This window comes from Phocoena sinus, chromosome 3 (assembly GCF_008692025.1).
Source record: "Phocoena sinus isolate mPhoSin1 chromosome 3, mPhoSin1.pri, whole genome shotgun sequence".
Classification (NCBI taxonomy): Eukaryota; Metazoa; Chordata; class Mammalia; order Artiodactyla; family Phocoenidae; genus Phocoena; species Phocoena sinus.
The window spans coordinates 125,108,727-125,128,530 of record NC_045765.1 but is presented as its reverse complement, the minus strand read 5'-3'; the positions used below and the strand labels follow the sequence as shown (position 1 = coordinate 125,128,530).

Genomic DNA, 19,804 nt, shown 5'->3' with positions numbered 1-19,804 from the left:
TCTACTACTCTGGTGGTTAAGTGCGATCAGTTAGGGAGTCAGGAAGGTACCCAATGATTTGTCTTGTTTATTTTGGTATTATTTTTCTGTAGGCTGACAAAAACATTTGGGGGGAAAATTGGGAAGTTACGCAAATTTCTTTTCCTCGTGTGGATTCTAAAACATAATTTTAAAAAATTAATGGTCAGTTCTCTGATTAAATAGCCATTTAGGACAGAGGCTCATTTTTTTTTGTTGTTTTTTTCTTTTTTTTAAGGTTTTTTTTTGATGTGGACCTTTTTTTTTTTTTTTTTTTAAGTCTTTATTGAATTTGTTACATTACTGCTTCTGTTTTATATTTTGTTTTTTTGGCCGCGAGGCATGTGGGACCTTAGCTCCCTGACCAGGGATTGAACCCTCACCCCCTGCATTGGAAGGTGAAGTCTTAACCACTGGGCCGCCACGGGAGTCCCTCAGAGGCTCGTTTTTAACAACTTTTGTTTGCTTAAGAAGGATGGTGTGAAGACTTGACCACCACCACCACTCCACCCTCCCTCCCCAGAGAAATAAAGTAGTCTGTCTCTGTATTGCTGTTCATTTTTTAACATTTTTCTGAAGGTCTGTTTTTTCCCCACTAGGTGCGGGAGATGTTGAAGATGAGGGACTCAAACGGGGCCCGAATGTTGACTTTGATAACAGAGCAGTTCATGGCCGACCCTCGTCTGTCACTTTGGAGGCAACAAGGCACTGCAATGACTGACAAATACAGGCAGCTCTGGGATGAGCTGGGTAAGTGTAAATTTCCTGATGGATTGCCACTGGGTTGTGTGTGGACAAAGACCATGGTCAGAGTCCTGCAGAAGAGAGAGCTACTTTTATATGAACTTGTTGCCATTATACACTGGTTAGAAGAATAGGAAGAATGAGGCATTTGCAGGAACCAATCTTGGCAGTGTTTTGGGGGAATTGTCTGATGTTGAGGAAAGCAAGCTCGGGATCTGCTTTTAAATATTTGAAAAAAAAAAAGCTATATGTCAAAACAGGTATTTGGTATAATAGAACTGATTACTTATTTCTAGACTGATACTGTAATCAGTTCAACTAAAATTTGGCTGTCTTCCCCTTTTGCCCACATTAAAAGTATCAAAAGTAGCTTGAATATTCATTTTATTTTTTTTTGTTATTATTGACTTAGATGGACTGTTGATTGTCAGAATGGAAAAGACACTGCAAACTCTAATTTGTATTGCTTCCCAAATCCGTGGTGGTAAAGATATAAATATAGCAGGTGGTTGAAAAAATGAGAAATCTACTACTCATGTTTACTGGGAAGTTTGGGGGGGATGACTCTTGTTACTCTGTGCTCATTGCTAGGGAAATTAATAATGTATTTGTTATCTTGTCTATTAAGAAATCTATATGTGACAAATGGAATTTTGGGCAAATATTTTGTCAATGCCTATATTAGTTTTACGTTATGCATATATTTATTAGAAGATCCTAGTTTCAGTGTAATTGAATAGTAGAAGTCTTCATACCTTCACCTTCTGTCTTCCTCTTGGCTAATGATGGACCACATCATGCTATTGATCCCATGTCTAGACCAAGAGAGGCTGATGTTTGTGAAGATACTACATGATAATAATGCTTGGAAGGGACCTTTGAGATGAACTGTTTACAGATAAGGAAACTGAAGTCTGAGGAGGTTAGAAGACTTCCACAAAATGACATAGTGTGACCTAGGGTTGTACAGCAAGTTGGTAGAGAATTGGACACCAAAATTTCCTTTTTCCCATTAATAGGATGTATGTTCAGGAACTGAGCTATGGATGACAACTCTTGTTTGTTTTGTTGTTTGTTTTTTAACGTGTGTCTGCTATTTGCCAGCTGTTAGATATTTGTTGACCTTTTCCCCTAATATTTTTATTAAGTATCTTGTAATAATCTTAGTACTTCCCTTGGGTCACCTGAAGTAATGCTTAGTGGCCATCCCCTCAATCAAAATTTAAATCAATCTGTAACTACAGTGGATCCTTGCAATGTATTGGAAGGAAATGTTTGGGGGCCCAGTGTGGTGGTTGGAGAACACAAGTGTAATGCATGGTTTAAACAAAAATTTTTATAGAATACTGAGTGATTTACAAGTAAAGACTCCTCAGTCTTGTAACTCTGTAGTAACGGTTGAATTGACTAGTTGGTTTATGGCAGTAAAAAGGATTAGCATTTAAAAAAAAACTATTATTGGATTAATATTAAATGAATAAAATTTAAAGAGCTTTGGTACTTAAAGAAGCTTAGAATTAACAAATAACTAATTAGAAAGAAAATACCAACTAAATTTTTTGGTTACCAAAAAAAAATGTACAAGTGATATAGTTAAATAAAATTTTCAGGGTTTGCATTTAATCCATTAGTCATATTTCACTTCTGCAAGTTGGCTTTGAAAATTATGTACCTCAGCCCTCAATCAAAAGGATTAATTCTCATTAGGTGGAAGTTTCTACTAGCTAATGCTAGTTATACCCTCTGATGGACTACTTTTCTAGTTATGGACCAGGCTTTAAACAAGTTCTTTGATTTCAGTCCAGGATGAAGAATATATATTCTTGCCCTATATTTTCTTTTTTCACAAATCACCCTCCCTCCCCCGAACCCAATCATCACTAGACTGCTATCAATTCTCCTACATACTGTGATGGTGAGCAGAGGTCACTTGCCATTTTAATGAATTCTAAGTTCTGTGAAGAATATCATGTAGGAGTAACAATAGTTATCACATCTTAATATTCATTCACCAAAAAAGTTAACTAAAAGTTGCTTCTGGACTTCAAAAGGAAAGAATTTTGCTTCTTAAGAAAATGGGGGAATTTGACTTTGTGCCCCTGCACAGGGCTCACATTGCTTCAAGGCTCTGCTGTGGAATTAAATGCTGAGCACTGCCAGATGCCAGACATTGAGAAGAGGCTGAGTTTTGTCGGCAAATGGGATCTGCAAGTTAATTGGTGTTTTCTGCAGGCTTCTGGCTGTGAAATGAAATTGGAAGCCCTTTAGCCACATGGATAATACAGGACCTGAATACAAATGTCACATGTCACCATCAGGACCCACTGTGAGACAATAGTGTTCCCACTCCAACACTGCACCATTACAGATCATTTAAATATGGGGATTACATTTAAACTAAAAGCCCCATTTGCCTTTTACTGCAATTTAAATGTCCTCTTAGCAAAAGCTAAGTGACAAATTAAATGAAAAAAGTGCCCACATTTTTAAAGCTGTAATGCAAAACAACCTTTTATTGCTTCTCATGTGCCACGAATGAATCATTATACTTGTCAACCCTAAACCAAGCCATAATTGGAGCAGCTACTGTTATCAAAGTAGGGCCGCTCTGTGACAGCTTAATAAAGCTGAAACTGTTAAATTAAATCTCAGATGCTTAACTCCTTAGCACCGGTAGATTCGATAGGTCCATTTCTGGCAATGGCCAGTACCCCAGGAGAAAAAAAATTCCTGGCATGAAAGCCTTAATCTGATGAAAGCGTACTAGTAAGAGTATCTTAGCCAAGTAACTGCTTCTTGGCAGAGAGATTTAGAGGCATCAGATTGTCAGCCAGATTACAAAATTGTATTTTTTCATAAGATCAGATATCCCCCTCCCCAAGATTTACAACTTTTTGAGTATATGTGATTTATTAAAATTTAAGTACCGATGTTTCAAAATTAGTTTTAAAAATAACATATATTCATTTAACTCTTTCTTTCAAATAAAGATACGCATACTTATTTGAGATAGCAAAAGGCCCAGTTTCTTTGCCCCATCCTCTAGCTAACAAAGGAATGATTATGCTCAGTTCTTTCCTAAAATAAATGCCTATGATATTCATTTGGTCTGAGTTAATTTTTCTGATTTACTCCCTGATTTTCATAATGTAGTGTGAAATAGATACAGATGCATACTATTAAGATCCTGTTTAGTGCATCTCATTTACAGATACATTTATCTTGCATGTGAATCAGTTTTTCATATATTAATTTTACTTTCTTTACATAATATTCATTTTCCCAAACATATGGCAGTCTTCTGAAGATGAGTGTTGTTGTATCATGATCAGCTATAAGAACATGTATATATTAAAATCTTAAGACAGCCCATTGCAACAGTAGAGGCTGCATATTTGGTAGTGGCTACACATATTTGGTAGAGCTATAGAATACATACCTTTTCAGTTGTGTTATTTACTCCATGCAGATTTTCTGGAATACGGATCACAGAAATAACCCTTGGATCTCAAGAGTTATTTCAAGCCCAGTGCAAATTGGTGAGCACACCTACTGTTAGCCCTAATGGCTGTCTCTTCAGCACACTTAATTACCGTGGGGGTCTTTAGGGATGAGGGGATATATTGTAACCTCTCATCTGTGTTGATGGTTCTCTTTCCTTAAATGTCTTCCAAGACTGTAATTTTATTTTGCTTCATAAAACTATAGGTTGTGGCTTCCAGTCTATTAAAACCTAATTAAAATGGATGTCATTAGAGGAAACAGTTAAATAAGATTTAATTACAGTTTTAGCACAGGGAAAAATTCTTAAATTTTCATAATATGTATTGCATAATATGTTCCCCCCCACCCCCCAAATTTTAAATACTTTCTCTCTGAGTCAGGTGTTTTGCTCTCTAGCATGTAACCTTGTTTCTTTGGGAGAGGCTGGGCTTCCATTGCAAGAGCCTTACTGCTCTGAGGTGTGCTCACTCAGTTCATAAGAACAAGGTGGTATCTCTGAGTTCTTTTCAAAGCTTTTGATACAGGTACCTCACTGTGTGTGGGCAGAAATAGCCATAGTTAGATGTTTCTTTCTAGTTTGCATTTCCTTATTGGGCAATAGATATAATGTTCCTTGGTAGGGTGCTGGATAGATAGAGTGAGTATAAAGATTCAGGGGACTTGGAATCAGGATAAATCTACATTCAGCAATAGAGAACTTAGCCCACCCACTGGGAGCACAGATATTGCAAAGTACTAAAAATTACCTACTCCGTGGACCTAGAACCCTGTCCCAGCTATCATTGCAGATACAAGTATTGGCCTCTTTTGCACCCACCCACATTATTCTTGAATAAGGAAGAAAACATATGCTTAAGTCACACATTCAAAATGGTACTGTAAGTAACAGGAGGGCCTTTGTGCACAGCCAGAACTAAGATTCTAGAGGCTCTGCTCTGGAGGTAACTGTGGAGAAATTTCTGGGATATGCCATCTTACGTCTCCAAAAGCAAAAGGCTTAGTAATTCCCCCCACTGTTTGGAGCCCCTTACTTAGTTTCTATGGTAAGTTCAAACTCAGGCTTTCCACATTTTGAAGTTGATGGTGGCTAGTGAATAGGCTAAGGAGTGACTGCTTCTCATTGAGAACTGGAAAGCATTCCAGTGTAGTTTGCCATATAAGTTGATACGTCTTTGCTAGTGCAATGGAGAAAACAGCAATTCCCAGAGCCCCCTTGCAGCAAAGAGATGTCAGTACAGACTTGGAAACTTCCATGTAGCTGTAAGTGTAGTATGTAATCCTAATGAACCACATATCAGGGATTGCTTGTCACCTACCAGTTTGTCTTCCCTGGGTGCAAGGAGAATATAGCTTAACCACTTACACCATTTCTGTGCCTTCCTGTTAACACTTCTTTCCAGAAGTCTTGTTGTGGTTTCTCGATCAGTATGTATTAAGCATTTGCTATGTCAAGGAGAATAGATGTATTAAATATTTGATTTTACCGTTGACGATGGTACCGGGAGTATGGAGGGAGTAGGGATACAATCATCAGGAGAAAGGAGAAATTAGAACAGGCTGGAGTGAACTGCAGAGCGCTTTGATAGAGTAATTTATTCACATATTAGTGAATAAGTAGACTGAACTTAACATGGTTTTACAGGAATGTTCATGGAGGTGAGTTGTAGGGAAGAAGTAGTGAGAATACTACAGAAAGAAGGAATAACATGAATGAAGACAGGGAGAACTCAGTGGGGGAAGGTGAAAAGGTTCAAACTCATTATCCAAAATGTTGTCTTTAAGATTTTCAGTCCAACCTTGTTATCCTTCGTTGTTACTTAACTTCAGGGGGAGGAGGAGGAGGAGAGAGAGTAGACATTACAGGATCTAGATTTTTGCTTTGTTTTATTTTCCATTTTGGTCCAGCTACTAAACATAACGCAGATGCCAACAATTATTTATCAGGCACTATGCTAAGCACTTAATGCATGCATTATTTTATTTAATTCTTAAAACAACCCTGTGAGATAGGTAGTTATTAGCCCTAGTTTTATAGCCAAGAAAACTGAGGTACAAGGAGACCAGATAACTTGCCTAAGGTCACAGCAGCAGAGCAGGAATTTGATCCTACGTGTCAGTGACTTCAGAGACTTAACCACTAAACTAGATACCATCCTCAGCTTATTTTAAAAGACTGATATGCCTCTCTTCCTGGCAGTCTGTCTCCTCAGAGGAGAGCAGGGACAAAGTCAAGCTCACCTAGATGGCAGTAAATCCTGCAAAAGCTGCCTGTCCTGCCATGGGTCCACCCGCCTCATGGTCCCACAGTCCTGACTGCAGTTGTCAGCAGAGCTTACCTAGTCTAGTTGCCCATCTGTGTTCACAGGGGCTCTCTAACTTCAGACTCTGAAAAAACACACTAATGTAGAGTAGCCAAATATATGCTATTGATTGAGAACTGTATTATGTAATAAGTGTATCATAATATACAGATACTACATACTGTAGATGGGGTACATTGAAGTTTTGGTCTCATTTTCCAGTCCCTTCTGTTATGGAGCCAGTGAAAACCCTTAGGTCACTGTCTTTGTCCTGGCCTGTGTTTACCTCCTGTGGTCTGTAGGCTCTGCAGAGCCCCTCCTGCACATGGGCTAGGCCATCCTGCTCTGGGATGGGGTTGTATGCTCCTGTCTCAGCCTCTGTTTTTCCCCTCATTATTTGGAGCTCCCTCTAAATACAGAGGCTTTGTCAATTGTACTGCTCAGGAGGCTTTGCTTCCCTCCAGCACTGTTCTCAGAATGTCTATCTGCTGCTGAGTCCTCATTACTGGGGCCTGGTTTCTTTCTCTGTTGTGTGGTCTTACTGCTGTTTGTCTCTTGAAACTGAGACCTCTGTGTTCTTGGGTCAGAGGGCTCTGGGTTCTGTTCTGCTGTGGGGATGGGAAGAGGGGTTTATTCTCTGCTGCTTTAAGTCGGCAGAGTAATTTCTAGTTTGGGTCAGAAGTTAACCAAAAGCGAGAATGCATATTTCTATATGGTGGGCAAATCTACGATAACTACTTCCTGTGTAATACTATCAACCATCCTTCTCTTTGAGTGCAGCTGCTAGGCCTTAATTATCCATTCAATACCCTGTATGGGAAATAGTGAAAATAAAGAGAAAAGTTAAAAAATACATATTAATAGAAAATAGGAGATTCTCGGGATTAAAAGCGATGTTTACAGATGATTTGATCCTGTTTAGCCAATTGGAGACTCTTAATGATATTCATTGTCTAAATTATTTAGGTGTACAATTGAATAATTTTAACAACACTTGGGGATCACCCTTTTGTGTGTTTTCATAAAACTCTTCTAAATATAGACCACGGAGATTTGACTAGGAGTTAAGATGTAATACACTTTAGTGTTCTATATTATACATGTAGTGGGCTGGTAGCATTGTTTGTACCAAGAATAAATTCCAGTTACTTTCTTTTATGCTGTCTTTCTATTTATAACATGAGTCCACCGGTGGTAGATTTTGTTCTCACATTCGTGGCTAATAGGAAATGTCAGAGCATTGGTATAATGTGTTCTTTTCTTCCTCACAACAATTTCAGAAAATTTCTCTCCTTACTTTGCTCACTTCTTAAAAGCTAGTATTGCACGTGCCCTCAAGAAACTGCCACCAAAGGGAAATCTGGCTGGGGGAGTCTCCTTCCTAGAGTGTGGATCTCTAGAGTGTCCCATCGTGGTAGAGCATAGGAGGAGTGAGGGAGTGAAAACGGAGAAAGACAGACTGGGGATCATTTCCTTTCACCATTTCTTACCCTGAAGTGGCAGCATACAAAAATTAACGAGGTCTGAGAAGCCTCATTTTAAGCCATCTGCGATTCCCAGGGGCTTCACGGGGAATCAAGGATGCCAGGAGCTAGAATGAAAGAAGTGGAAGCCAAGGGAGGACTGCAGCAGCCACTTAGGCTGTTCTCTGCACGTGCTGGCACCTAGCAAGGTGCTTTGCTAATGTTGTCATGGTTCATTTAAGCTTAGGTGGGCTAATGAGGTCTGGGGAGAACCCAAGGAAAGGAATAATGGTTGTCACTCAGATAGGGAGTTCAGACCCTGCCTCGCAGAGCCCCCCTGGGGTGGGGCGGGAGGGAGAAGAGTGTGGTAGGAGGAGGCAGGGCCTTCTCCTGTCGGTAGAGCGCCTCCTGCCTCTTTACACACTAGGCTTTCCACTAAGATTTCTCTAGGGCAAAGGATTCTGAGATTTAAAATACGTGCTTGACAGTGACTATCTTCAGTAGGCTTTTAAACAGCCACTCATCTTAAGGGTATACCTGAGAATGACTTTTTTATTTATGTAAATAACTTTCCCTTATATTTTAGGTGGAAGGCAGGCTGGCAAATGATTTGCAGTAGGTGAATCTTTGTGAGGCTGCTGTAAGCTTGTCTGATAACTTCGTAACATTGTTTTTAGTGCTCAAGTTCAAAATTCCAAATGGAAATAAGGATAGGACTCTATGTAAAGTACAGGTGCCATCTGACATTAAATTGCTTGAATGAGTTAGTAGATCTTAGTTAGACTGATGAGTTAGACTGATCTTAGGGCTATTTTCTCCGGCTCTGATCTAGAGATGAATTGCCAGGAGTAGTGGCAGTAGTGGTTATGCAAAATGTGGCTCACTGCCTCAATTCTGTGAGCAGCGATAACCTTTGAAATGGAAATCCAAATCTCTGTGATTCTGAGCTATGACCAGCCGCCTCTTGTTGACCTCAGGTTGTGCTTCCCAGCCCCTTTTTGGGTAATTTAAGAATTCGCTTCAGCAGACCTGGAGGAGAGAGAATCATTCATAAATTAGGAATCAGACTTAAGCGATAAACAATCTTGAAATGGCTTAGATTGGAAGCCACAGTCTTCCTTTGTGGATGAGCAAGGGCTGAGGGGGTTCTATGGGAGGATCCTAAATAGGACACTTGGGTCAAATATAAGCTGGGAACGGGGAGAAAATTCTGTTAGGAGGAATGCTTTCAAAATGCTGCCAAGAGCACAAAAGTCTTAATTCACCTCTCCCCCACCCTGTCTGCTCCCAACACACACACAATTAAAGATGAGAATATATCCAGCAACGTATTCACCATACATATTGATCATACACAGAAAATGCTCTTTGCTAAACAATTAGGATCCTGTATAGACCAAGTAATCTGAGAGATTTTTTGTTTGTTTTGAAACCATTAAACTACTCTCTGTGGTTAATATTAATAGTCTTCTTGTCAGTTGCTGTCTTTATTGGGGCATTTAAACTAATTTCATGGCCATCCTTGTTCGTCCCTGTATTAGTGGCCATTTAATAATCTCACCCTACTTTTTTCCTTCTTGTCTACTAATAGAACATTGAAAGTGATTCATTTTTTAAAAGTTAGTTTTCCAGTAAAGGTGAGAAGAAAAATATGCCTGGCATAGAGTTGGTGCTCAGTAAATACTTGTGAATAAAAAGTGAATGAATAATTGAAGTGTAATGCTAAACACTTATTTGGAAGCATTAAGAAGTAAGCATTTTTGGTGTACTGAAAACAGTGATTGAAAGGCATTGATCTTCACTGTGTCATCAGTTTTCCTTTCCTACCCTTCTGGTTTTTCCTACCTTCCTGCCCATGTACCAGGTGAATCTTCACGGATGTCTGTGTACTGAGGAACACATGTGCGCACATACAGATGCACACTGAAATATAAACACAGTTTAGGGTATGGAAGGGCAGTGATTCCCCCCTTGCCATCAGTGCTGCAGGTAATCTATTGCATTAATCAGCTAGCCAGTGGGAAATGCAAGGGAAGTGATTATACTATCATACACAATACAATCAGCATGAAGCACTTGTCAAGACCAATACATCAAAGTTTAATTCAGTAATAGAATGAATTAGAGCAAAATGAAACATTCTGTTCTTCAAGAAACTCAGTACCCATCACAGATTCTTTCTGAACTCTATAGAAAAGTCAGTGTATTAAGAAATTGTTTTTAATGAGTAAAATTGCAGTTCCAATATGACAGAATACTATAAACCCATTTCCTTGGGGTTGTTACACAACTATAGCTGAAGTGTTTACCTGTCATCAGTATTCTATAATCATAACCATTGGTAGATTTGATTATTTTTGGTAGGGCTCCTGATTATCTGTTGTCCTAAATTAGTTCTCCATGGTAAGTGAAAGGAAGGTTGTTGTACCAGTAGCTCAGGGAAGCACTTATCTGTAAATACGGTGGACAGTAGGGTGCCTTACCAGTACAGCAGGCAGATTAACAAGAACCTACTACTCATAGTGCCCTATGGTAGGCACCGCCATTGGAGAGCTTATAATCTAGTTAGAAAACAGAATATGTAAAAATTAAAAAGCAGCCCAAGTAAGACAACAGAAGAAGTGAGGTTATATAATGTAGGATGTGTTTTAGAAAATTTTGAGGATAGATCTAATATATTTCATACTGTAAGTCACAATTCTGTATCAATCTGTAATATATATTCAAAAGTAATTCTTTACCACACTTAACCAGGCATGTTTTTTCAAAGGGGCAAGTTGCAATAAGTTCTGTCTTAAACAGGATTGTTTCAGTGTTTAGAGCCTACAACTAGAATATAAAGAACAGGGTTCTTGGAGCCAGACGCTCTCTAAGTATGGATTCTGATCCTCATATTCACTAAATGTGTATCCCTGGACAAGTTCCTTATCTTAGATAGAACCCCAGTTTCCTTATCTGTAAAAAGGCATAATGAGGATTTTTGAGGCCTAAGAGAAGATAATTTAGATAATATACAACACTTTCTTTCTCATCCCGGAAGTCCTTTGTCTATGCTGGGAAAGTGGGCCCAATGGGAAGCTTGTAGGAGAGAGACACCCTGAGAACCTAAAGAGTATTTTCAGAACTAGATTTATATAGACTTGGAGTCACGACTGTTGGACGAATCATGGTACTGTTTATGAAGACAGTTCAATTAAGCAGCCAGTGCAGAGCACGTGGGAAATGTTCTTGTAGGCTACCACATTCCTTCTCCTCACTCTTGACTGCCCCTTTTGTATCTCAAACTAAGACCCCATTGGTCATTGTGCCTTTTTCTCTTCTTTCTACCTTTCCTGGCTTTCCTTTCCTCCCTCCCTCAAAAAGGAGAAGGGTGGTGAGTGGTGGAGGAGCTGGCTCTGGTCATTTCCTATAGAACCAGGTTCCTAATGAGGTCAGGGTGTTTTTGATGAGCTGTGTGCATGTTGACCCAGTAGCACTTGAGCTGTGCATGTTGACCCAGTACAGTAGCACTGACAAGTCAGATGGGGTGGAAAGGCTGCATATGAATTAGATGAGGGCCACAGGTTTGCCTGAAAGGAACATTATCCAGGATACCAGTTAGCTGTTTTGGAATATCTGTGGTTTATTTTCTTTCTTGACCACAAAAAGATGGTTATTCTACTTCCATCTTTTCTCAGAGCCTGGGTAGATGATAACCAGTTGTATGCTGTTTTGCTGAGGGTTCAGCCCTGCTTGACCTAAGTAATCTCAAACACTCTCTCTTTACAGTGTCCCTGAGGCTTTATTTTGAAATTTCCCCAGAAATATTTTAGTGAATTAGGAACTAGCATACCAAATTTAAAGTAAAGAGAATGTTTTTACCAGTTAAACGTATTTTCCAAACATGGGTTACTAACATATTAAGACTGAATTGTACTGAGAACAATACTATAATTAGGGTCGCAATTTTTGTGTGGTCTGACCCAAGAAATTTTGTGACTACGGTTTTGCTAGCACAACTAATTCTGCCAGTGATCTTCTATTTGTGACTGCAATTAGGCATTTCATGGCCTCTAAATAAGTATAATTAGTTAATTGGATCATGCATGAAATTCTAGCCTCTTATATAATAGCCTCTGAGAACAAAAATAAATATTATGAATTGTTTTATAACTATGGAACCCTGGGAAATACCAAAAGTGATTATTTTATACTTTGCCTACTACTATTTCATAAGAATAAACATGATATTAAAAAGTAGAAATTAAATTTTCCATGTGAAAGTCTTCATTTTCCACCTTTGAGACAGAGGGAAAAGGGAGTCACTGGCCTTTCTTCTTCTCACCTTTAGAGAAGGCGGTATTGGTTGCCCTGCCCCTTCGTCCCCCGCTTCCCACTGCCACTGCCCCTGCGCTGTCTCCAGTAGCATTATACACATCGTATCTTCTGGAAAATAGGGAGAAGAGTACATTTATAAAGAATTCCAAAGTGTCTTTTATAAAAAATGTCCAGCTTTTATATTAATTGCTGAATTGATTTGCATATTAACAAAAACTCATGGGGCTTCCCTGGTGGCGCAGTGGTTGAGAGTCCGCCTGCCGATGCAGGGGACGCGGGTTCGTGCCCCGGTCCGGGAAGATCCCACATGCCGCGGAGCGGCTGGGCCCGTGAGCCATGGCCGCTGAGCCTGCCCGTCCGGAGCCTGTGCTCCGCAACGGGAGAGGCCATAACAGTGAGAGGCCCGCGTACCGCAAAAAAAAAAAAAAAAGAAAAGAAAAAGCTCATGAAGTAGAAAGAACTTTAAAAACAAGTTATATTGATTGTGGGGAATAGCAAGAAGTAGAGAATGGCCAGCTGATTTATTCAGTCACAAATCATAATGCTCCACCCAGCAATACACCCAGCAGGCAAAGAGCACACTCAGTCACACACAAGTGCATTATCCCAGAAATGCTGATGTGACTCCAGTCTAAGAGGCCTCATATTAGTACATCATCATATTTTCAGAGAAAACAGATTTCTTCTGACTTGAATAATCAATCTTGAATTGTAAGTTGAGTTTTTGATTGTTTATCTGCAGTGAAATTACTTATTTGCTATGCCTGTCAGTTCTGAAAAATACAGAGTTTTCATTTGTTTCATTAGATCTTTTTAGATGGACCTGTGGTAGGTTTTTGTTGGATATGTTTCTATTAATATATACGCAACATGTTCTGAGTATATAAGAGTAGGTGGTTAAATAAAGTACAGGGTTTATAATAGCTGTACGTTTAGGGTACTTCATAATTTTTAACAATAATATACCATTTGTATTATACTGCTGAAATATGAGGGAGTGGATCAGTGATTCTGTCAAAAGACTAAAATCACTGATCTTAGAATTCATATATGCTGACTGCACATAGGAAGCCTCACTTACAGAGGTACTTTTTGACCACGTATCTAGGCAGAAGGCTAAACACCATAGTGTTTAAGAGTGTTAGTTTGAGGGGGGGATCATGGGCCTTGGTAACAAATCTTGGCTGCCGTCTTTAATAGCAGCACAACATTTCTACATGTCTCTGAACCTCAGTTTCCTTATTTGTAAAGTGAGTCTTTCTTTGAGGGTGAAATGTGATAATGTATGTAAAGTACTTCACATAGGGTTAGTGTGAAGTATATTCAATAAATGGCAGAAAGTGGATAAGTAAGTATGCCATTCACTTTCAGAAATATGTTAGCTGAACTAGATGGAGTGATCTTTGTACCCTAAAGACAGACATTTTAAAACTTTAAATGTAGACTCTATTTAGAAATCTAACATGGGTAACATGATATTGTTAGGGTTTTCCTTGAAGGGATAGAAATTAACATACAAATCAGCACTTAATACTGTGTGTTGGCATACCTTTTATGCTGTTAAGTTTTCATAATGGCTTTTTTGTTTTTTGCTTGACTTGCAGCTCTTTTCATATGTTGAGTGGTTTGTTTGGATTTGATAATTTTAAGTAACAACATTCTAATACCCATTGGTAAATACCTTCGTTTTCCATTTTGTAATCTAGCTGAGTTACATTATTTCCCGGTAATAGTGATAGATTACAGTGGCCACAGATCCTTCGCTACTCTTTCATTGAGATGTGGGGTCTGTGTTCTCTCATTTTTGTAGATGTTTGACCAACAAAATATGACAGTAGATGTTTCGGCCAGTTTCTGGGCCCAAGCCTTAAAAGTGACTGGCAGTGTCTACTTCCTGTCTCTTAGAAGGGTCTATCCTAGGGCCCTGAGTTTTCATGTAAAAAGTCTGGCTATCCTGAGCCTTCAATGTTATGAGAAAGCTCACACTGTCCACGTAGAGAGGCTGTGTTAGGGCAGGGGAAAAGTAAGGAGGAGAGAATCTCTGACCTACAGAATTATGAGATACAATGATACATTGTTATATTAAGCCAGTAAGTTTAGGGTAGTTCTTTTACAGAGTTATAGATAACCAGAACAGTGGTTATACATCTGACAATACTTCATGCTCTTTCTAATGGTTACCTTCCAAGTCTCTAGCAATGTCGAATAGAATAATGTGTATAAATGAAGTTCTGTTATTTCAGTTAACTTTATCCCTTACGTTGGACTAAGATGTTTGTCAAAACTGAATCTGTATTACTAGGAAGTAGTGCAAAACGGTCCTAGAGTATTATTCTACATCGCCATTTTTAATAAAGGTACTTTTTCCTCACCTTCGTATTCTCCTTACACCAAATTTCACCTGGCTTGACTTGCAGGTTTTTCCCCTCCAAAAATAAGAATTTGGGTTCCAGTAAGTTTTAATTTTGAGTTCCTGTAGAAGACTGGAACCGTTGACACTAAGAAGGGACGGAGAGTGAATGGTAGACTAGAAGTTTTGGCCGAGATTCTGAGGTGGGAGGGGGAGGGGAAGGGAGGCTGAGGAGGGAAGGGTCTGAATGGGCTTCCGCACTGCTCTTTGTCCATGCTTTGGCATGAGGTTACCATGGGCAGAGGAAATGTTATATAAGCCTGTAGGGTTGGGGTTGAGTTTGAGAAATGCCTCCTCCATTCGAGTAGGTAAGGATACAATTACCCAAAGCATCTCAGACCTCTAAGTGACTGTGGGCCTTGGGTGGGGCCTGGGAGGCCTACTGGAAAATAAAACACATTTAAAAGCCTGTCTTTGAAACCACGGGAAAAGAAGACACTAAAAGATGTTTCTAGCTAAAAACATATAGCAGGTGGAAATTAATTGCACAAGAACCCATTATTACTAGCCTAAGTGTTTAATGTCTCTGATATATTTTTAATATGTTCTCTTAATTGTTTTATTTTATTAAATGTAGAAATATTTATAACGGTATTCAGAGAATCACAAGCTGAGTCCTTCAATCTTGTTTTCACCTTTCGAGTCTCAATTTCCTCAACATCCAAGTCTTCTACACCGGGGTTTGCTGGAGTGCACCTTTTGGTGCTGGGTGGAACTCTACAGTTTTCAGAACATTTCTGCACGTATTATCTTACTTAAGTGTAAACAGCCCTACAAGGTAGGTAGGAATTATTATCTCTATTGTTTAAGTCAGGGACTGCCACCACAGAGAGACTAAGTGGCCTTGCCCAAGGTCTTACAGCTGGTAATCCATATCTTGTCCTTTCCAGATCAGAGTTTGTGGATCAAATGTTTCTTCTAGTTGGAAATGTAAAACACCGGGCATGTGGGGCAAAATGGTGGTGATTTGTACATCGAAATGTTTGATGGACAAGACTGGCCTTCAGGACATTTAGAATTCATTAATTCTTGTTACCTACATTTCTTGGGAGTGTGGGTGCTTGTCCATTGGCAGTGTGACCGGTAGAATACAGAAGCGACTAAAAAGTCTTTTGTACATGGAATCTAAGAAATGCGAGAAAGAAATGCGTATAACAAAATAGCAATAGACTCAAAGAGAACAAATCAGCGGTTACCAGTGGGGAGAGTGAAGGGGGCTGGGAAAGATAGTAGTTTGTTTTTCTTAATCCAATACCTCTATGTAGAAAATAAAAAAACAAGGATCTATTGTACAACACAGGGAAATATAGACATTATTTTGTAATAACTTGTAGTGGAGCATAATCTATAAATATATTGAATCCATACGTTATAAAAAATAAATTAAAATATTTAAAAAATAAAAAGGCTTTGTGATGATTTGTCTTCTGTCTCCGTGTGATTGTCCACGTTAATTTGCCTATTTGGGTCAGGTATAGGATGCAAACAGATTTTAAGACCACTGAGTGGATTGGAACCATTCACCTTGTGCAAAAAAAAAAAAAAGGTTTTGTTTTCCTTCATCCCAGGAGAGTTGCCTTCCTTGTTTTGCTTTACTTTTACTTGTAGATTACAGCACATGTTTTTGCTGAAATCACTGAGTGCAGATTAGGTGGAGTAGTGGAAAGGGGAGTAAAAGCGTGCTGGGTGGTAGAGAAAAAGCTAGACTAGAGCTGAAATGTGCCATGGATAATTCAGAAACCAGATGATGCACACACTGGTGATTTGATAATTGCCTTTATATACTTTGAGGCATTGAAGCTAGGAAAGCAATTTAAAAGTATTGAATTTATTTTCATTGTACTTCATAGCAAATAATTAAGTGTCCTTTGTAAAAGAACCAGTAATACTTTCTAGATACCAGCTCATCTGCTAGGTGCTGGAAATGCTAAGTTTTCCCTGAGTGCTCTGTCCTATTTTTGGTTGAGTCCTTTTAAAAGGGTTTGTATTTCTGAGGGACAGCAGAATGAAGTGTTTAATCATCAAAGAGCTTTATTTTTAAAGCTACAAACGTTGCAGGAGTGTGTTGGAGGGGAAGGAGATAAATGCTCACAGTGGGACTCTGAATTAATAAAATTTGGAGGATGACTTTCTCAATTTGGTTAACTTGGTTATTAAGGCTAATTACAGCTTTTGTAGTGGTGACTGTTCAGGTAAAAGACCACATCTATTATAGCTCTGAACTTGAATCTAACATTAAGAACATCCTTTCAAGATGAAACCTCTCTTTAGGGAGGTGAGCAATAAAAAAACATTACTGGCTTAAATTAATAAAGGCTTGGCTTTAAAAAAAAATTTCTCATTCTGTAACGGAAATTTTCGAATTAGAGAAATGTAAGCGTGAAAATCTAGTTTTATAGCTTTATTTTTTCCTTGAATCATAGAAATCACTGTTTAAAGTTTGCAAGAATATTTAGGATCTTGTTTTTAAGATCTTGTAGTCTGTTTGCATTTTCGTTTTCTCATCTTTAAAGTGGATGTATTATTTCTGATCATGGAGGATTATTGTAATGAGTTAATGAAAAGAATGTTTGTAAAGCCCTAAGTATAGTGCCTATAGCACATGATAGGCACCCAAGAAATGGTGACTATTGGTGATAATAATGATTATTGAATTAAAGTTGTAATTGGTGTTCCTATATTTATTTCCTCAAAAGAACATTTTAAAGAGTAGAATTATATGGTTTTGTCAGTATTGTGCTGGCTTCTATAAGCTCTGAGTTTTCACCAAGTGAAAGTGAAGCTTACTGGATCATTATCACCTTGTCAGCTTCTTCATATGCAAGTCAGTCAGTCCTTCAGCATTGTATACATTGGTTAGTATTTTCCTAATTTTATCTTTGAGTTACTTCAAAAGAACTAGTGCTTAGTATAAATTTGGTTTTTAATTCTATTTTTTTAACTTTGTATTGTGCTATATCTTTAAAAAGAAATTGAATGTGAAAAACAATGGATTTGAGATACATATATATATGTTAGAATATATAATTTCTACACTTAAAAAAATTTTTATTGGCATATAGTTGCTTTATAATACTGTGTTAGTTAATACCATACAGCAGAGTGAATCAGCTATATGTATACATGTGTTTCCTCTTTTTTGGATTTCCTTCTCATTCAGGTGACATTGAGTAGAGTTCCCAGTGCTATACAGTAGGTTCTCATTAGTTATCTATTTTATACATAGTATCAGTAGTGTATATATGTCAATCCCCATCTCCCAATTCATCCCTCCACTTTCCCCCTTGGTGTCCATAGGTTTATTCTCTATGTCTGTGTCTCTATTTCTGCTTTGTAAGTAAGATTGTCTATACCAGTTTTTTCAGATTCCACATATATGTGTTAATACACAATATTTGTTTTTCTCTTTCTGACTTACTTCACTCTGTATGACCATCTCTAGGTCTATCCATGTCTCTACAAATGACCCAGCTCAGTTCCTTTTTGTGGCCGAGTAATATTCCATTGTATATATGTACCACATCTTCTTTATCCATTCCTCTGTTGATGGGCATTTAGGTTGAAGTTAGTTCTATCTTAGCTTTTAGTTGACATGGTGATGCTTTTAAGCTGATTTCCAAAATAAATTATAGGTCACTCACGTGGACTGAAATACAGAATTCTGAATTATAAAATAGACACATAGAAAATAAATAAACTTATTTTGGAAAGACATTTACATATTACTTGTCCATATTAATTTACTTGGTTGCCCTTTTACACAAAACCTTGATACTACACTAACAACCTGATAATGAAATTTCTAGTCTCACAGCACATCTTTCAGAGCAACTTTTTGATTTTAGTTTTATCTGATAAAGTATTCAAGAGTAGTAGAATTATAAGACAAAAACATCTTGGAAGAAAAACATGAAAGATTCTTAATTCTGAAGGATTACCTGTTGAATATTATAATTTTATTTTTTAAAAAGATATTTTGATGATTTGGAAAATGACTTCAGTGTAGCCTTATAAATAGAAATGCCAATTTTTGATCCAATCTGTAGCATTCATTAGATCTAATTTAATTATTACTATGTAACTTATTTTGTGTTGTTATGTTGTCCATCAGTCCAAAATCTAAAGCCTGGTAAAGTTGTATCCCATTTTCCAATGGGATTCAGTAGGTAAGGCTGCCACTTACAGGTTCTTTAGACACCATTTTGATTTGTCTCTTGTTTTGTGACAGTATGTGGTCATGTTTCATTTGAAGCTGTTTTTCCTGGTTCTTGGCATGGGAAACGCATATGATTAATAGGATGGTGATTTGTGCGATGTCCATTGGCTTGTAGAGAAATCCTGCAGAGAGAGCACTCATACTTAGGTCTTTGGAATACCAGTAGATAAAATTGTTTGATCCAGATATTAATTAGCAATTTAAAAAAATTTACTTTGTTACATACAGTAAAATTCCTAACTATGGTGTAAAATACATACCATAAATACTTAACTATAAAAATACATATACCTGACATTTTTAGTTTACAATTTTGAGTTTAGACAAAGGCATAGAGTCATATGATCAGTGAAGATATGGAATGGTTATATCGCCTCCAAAAATTCCCTCACAGTCCCTTTATAATCAATTCATCACCTACTCCCTGTCCCTAGCATTGGTAGTCTATTCTCAATCCATTTAGTTCTGCCTTTTCCAAAATGTCACATAAATGGAATAATAAAATGTGTGTGTACACACATATACCCTTTTGATTCTGGCTTCCTTCACTTAGTGTAATGCATTTGCGATATTATGTGTATTTCAGTGGTCTGTTTCTTATTGCTAAATAGTATATTATATGAATGCACCAAGTTTGCTCATCCATTCACCAGTTGAAGGACATTCAGGTTGGATGGCTTTTGCATTTACGAATAAAACTGCTATAAACATTCTTGTAAAGTTTTTATGTGAACCTAAGTTTTCATTTCTCTTGGGCAAATCCCAAGAGGTAGGATTGTTGGGTCATAAGGTAAATGTTTAACTTCACGAGAAACTGCCGAACCATATTCCA

The 19,804-nt window shown here is 38.0% G+C and overlaps 1 protein-coding gene across 1 annotated transcript in view; it reads left to right on the top strand.

Moving 5' to 3' along the window:
* ZSWIM6 (zinc finger SWIM-type containing 6) overlaps positions 1-19,804 on the top strand; it is a 207,303-nt gene that overhangs the window by 152,092 nt on the left and 35,407 nt on the right. The window contains exon 4 of the mRNA XM_032625295.1: positions 618-768. Coding sequence (XP_032481186.1) covers positions 618-768 — 151 coding nt within the window. The remainder of the gene's footprint in view (positions 1-617; positions 769-19,804) is intronic.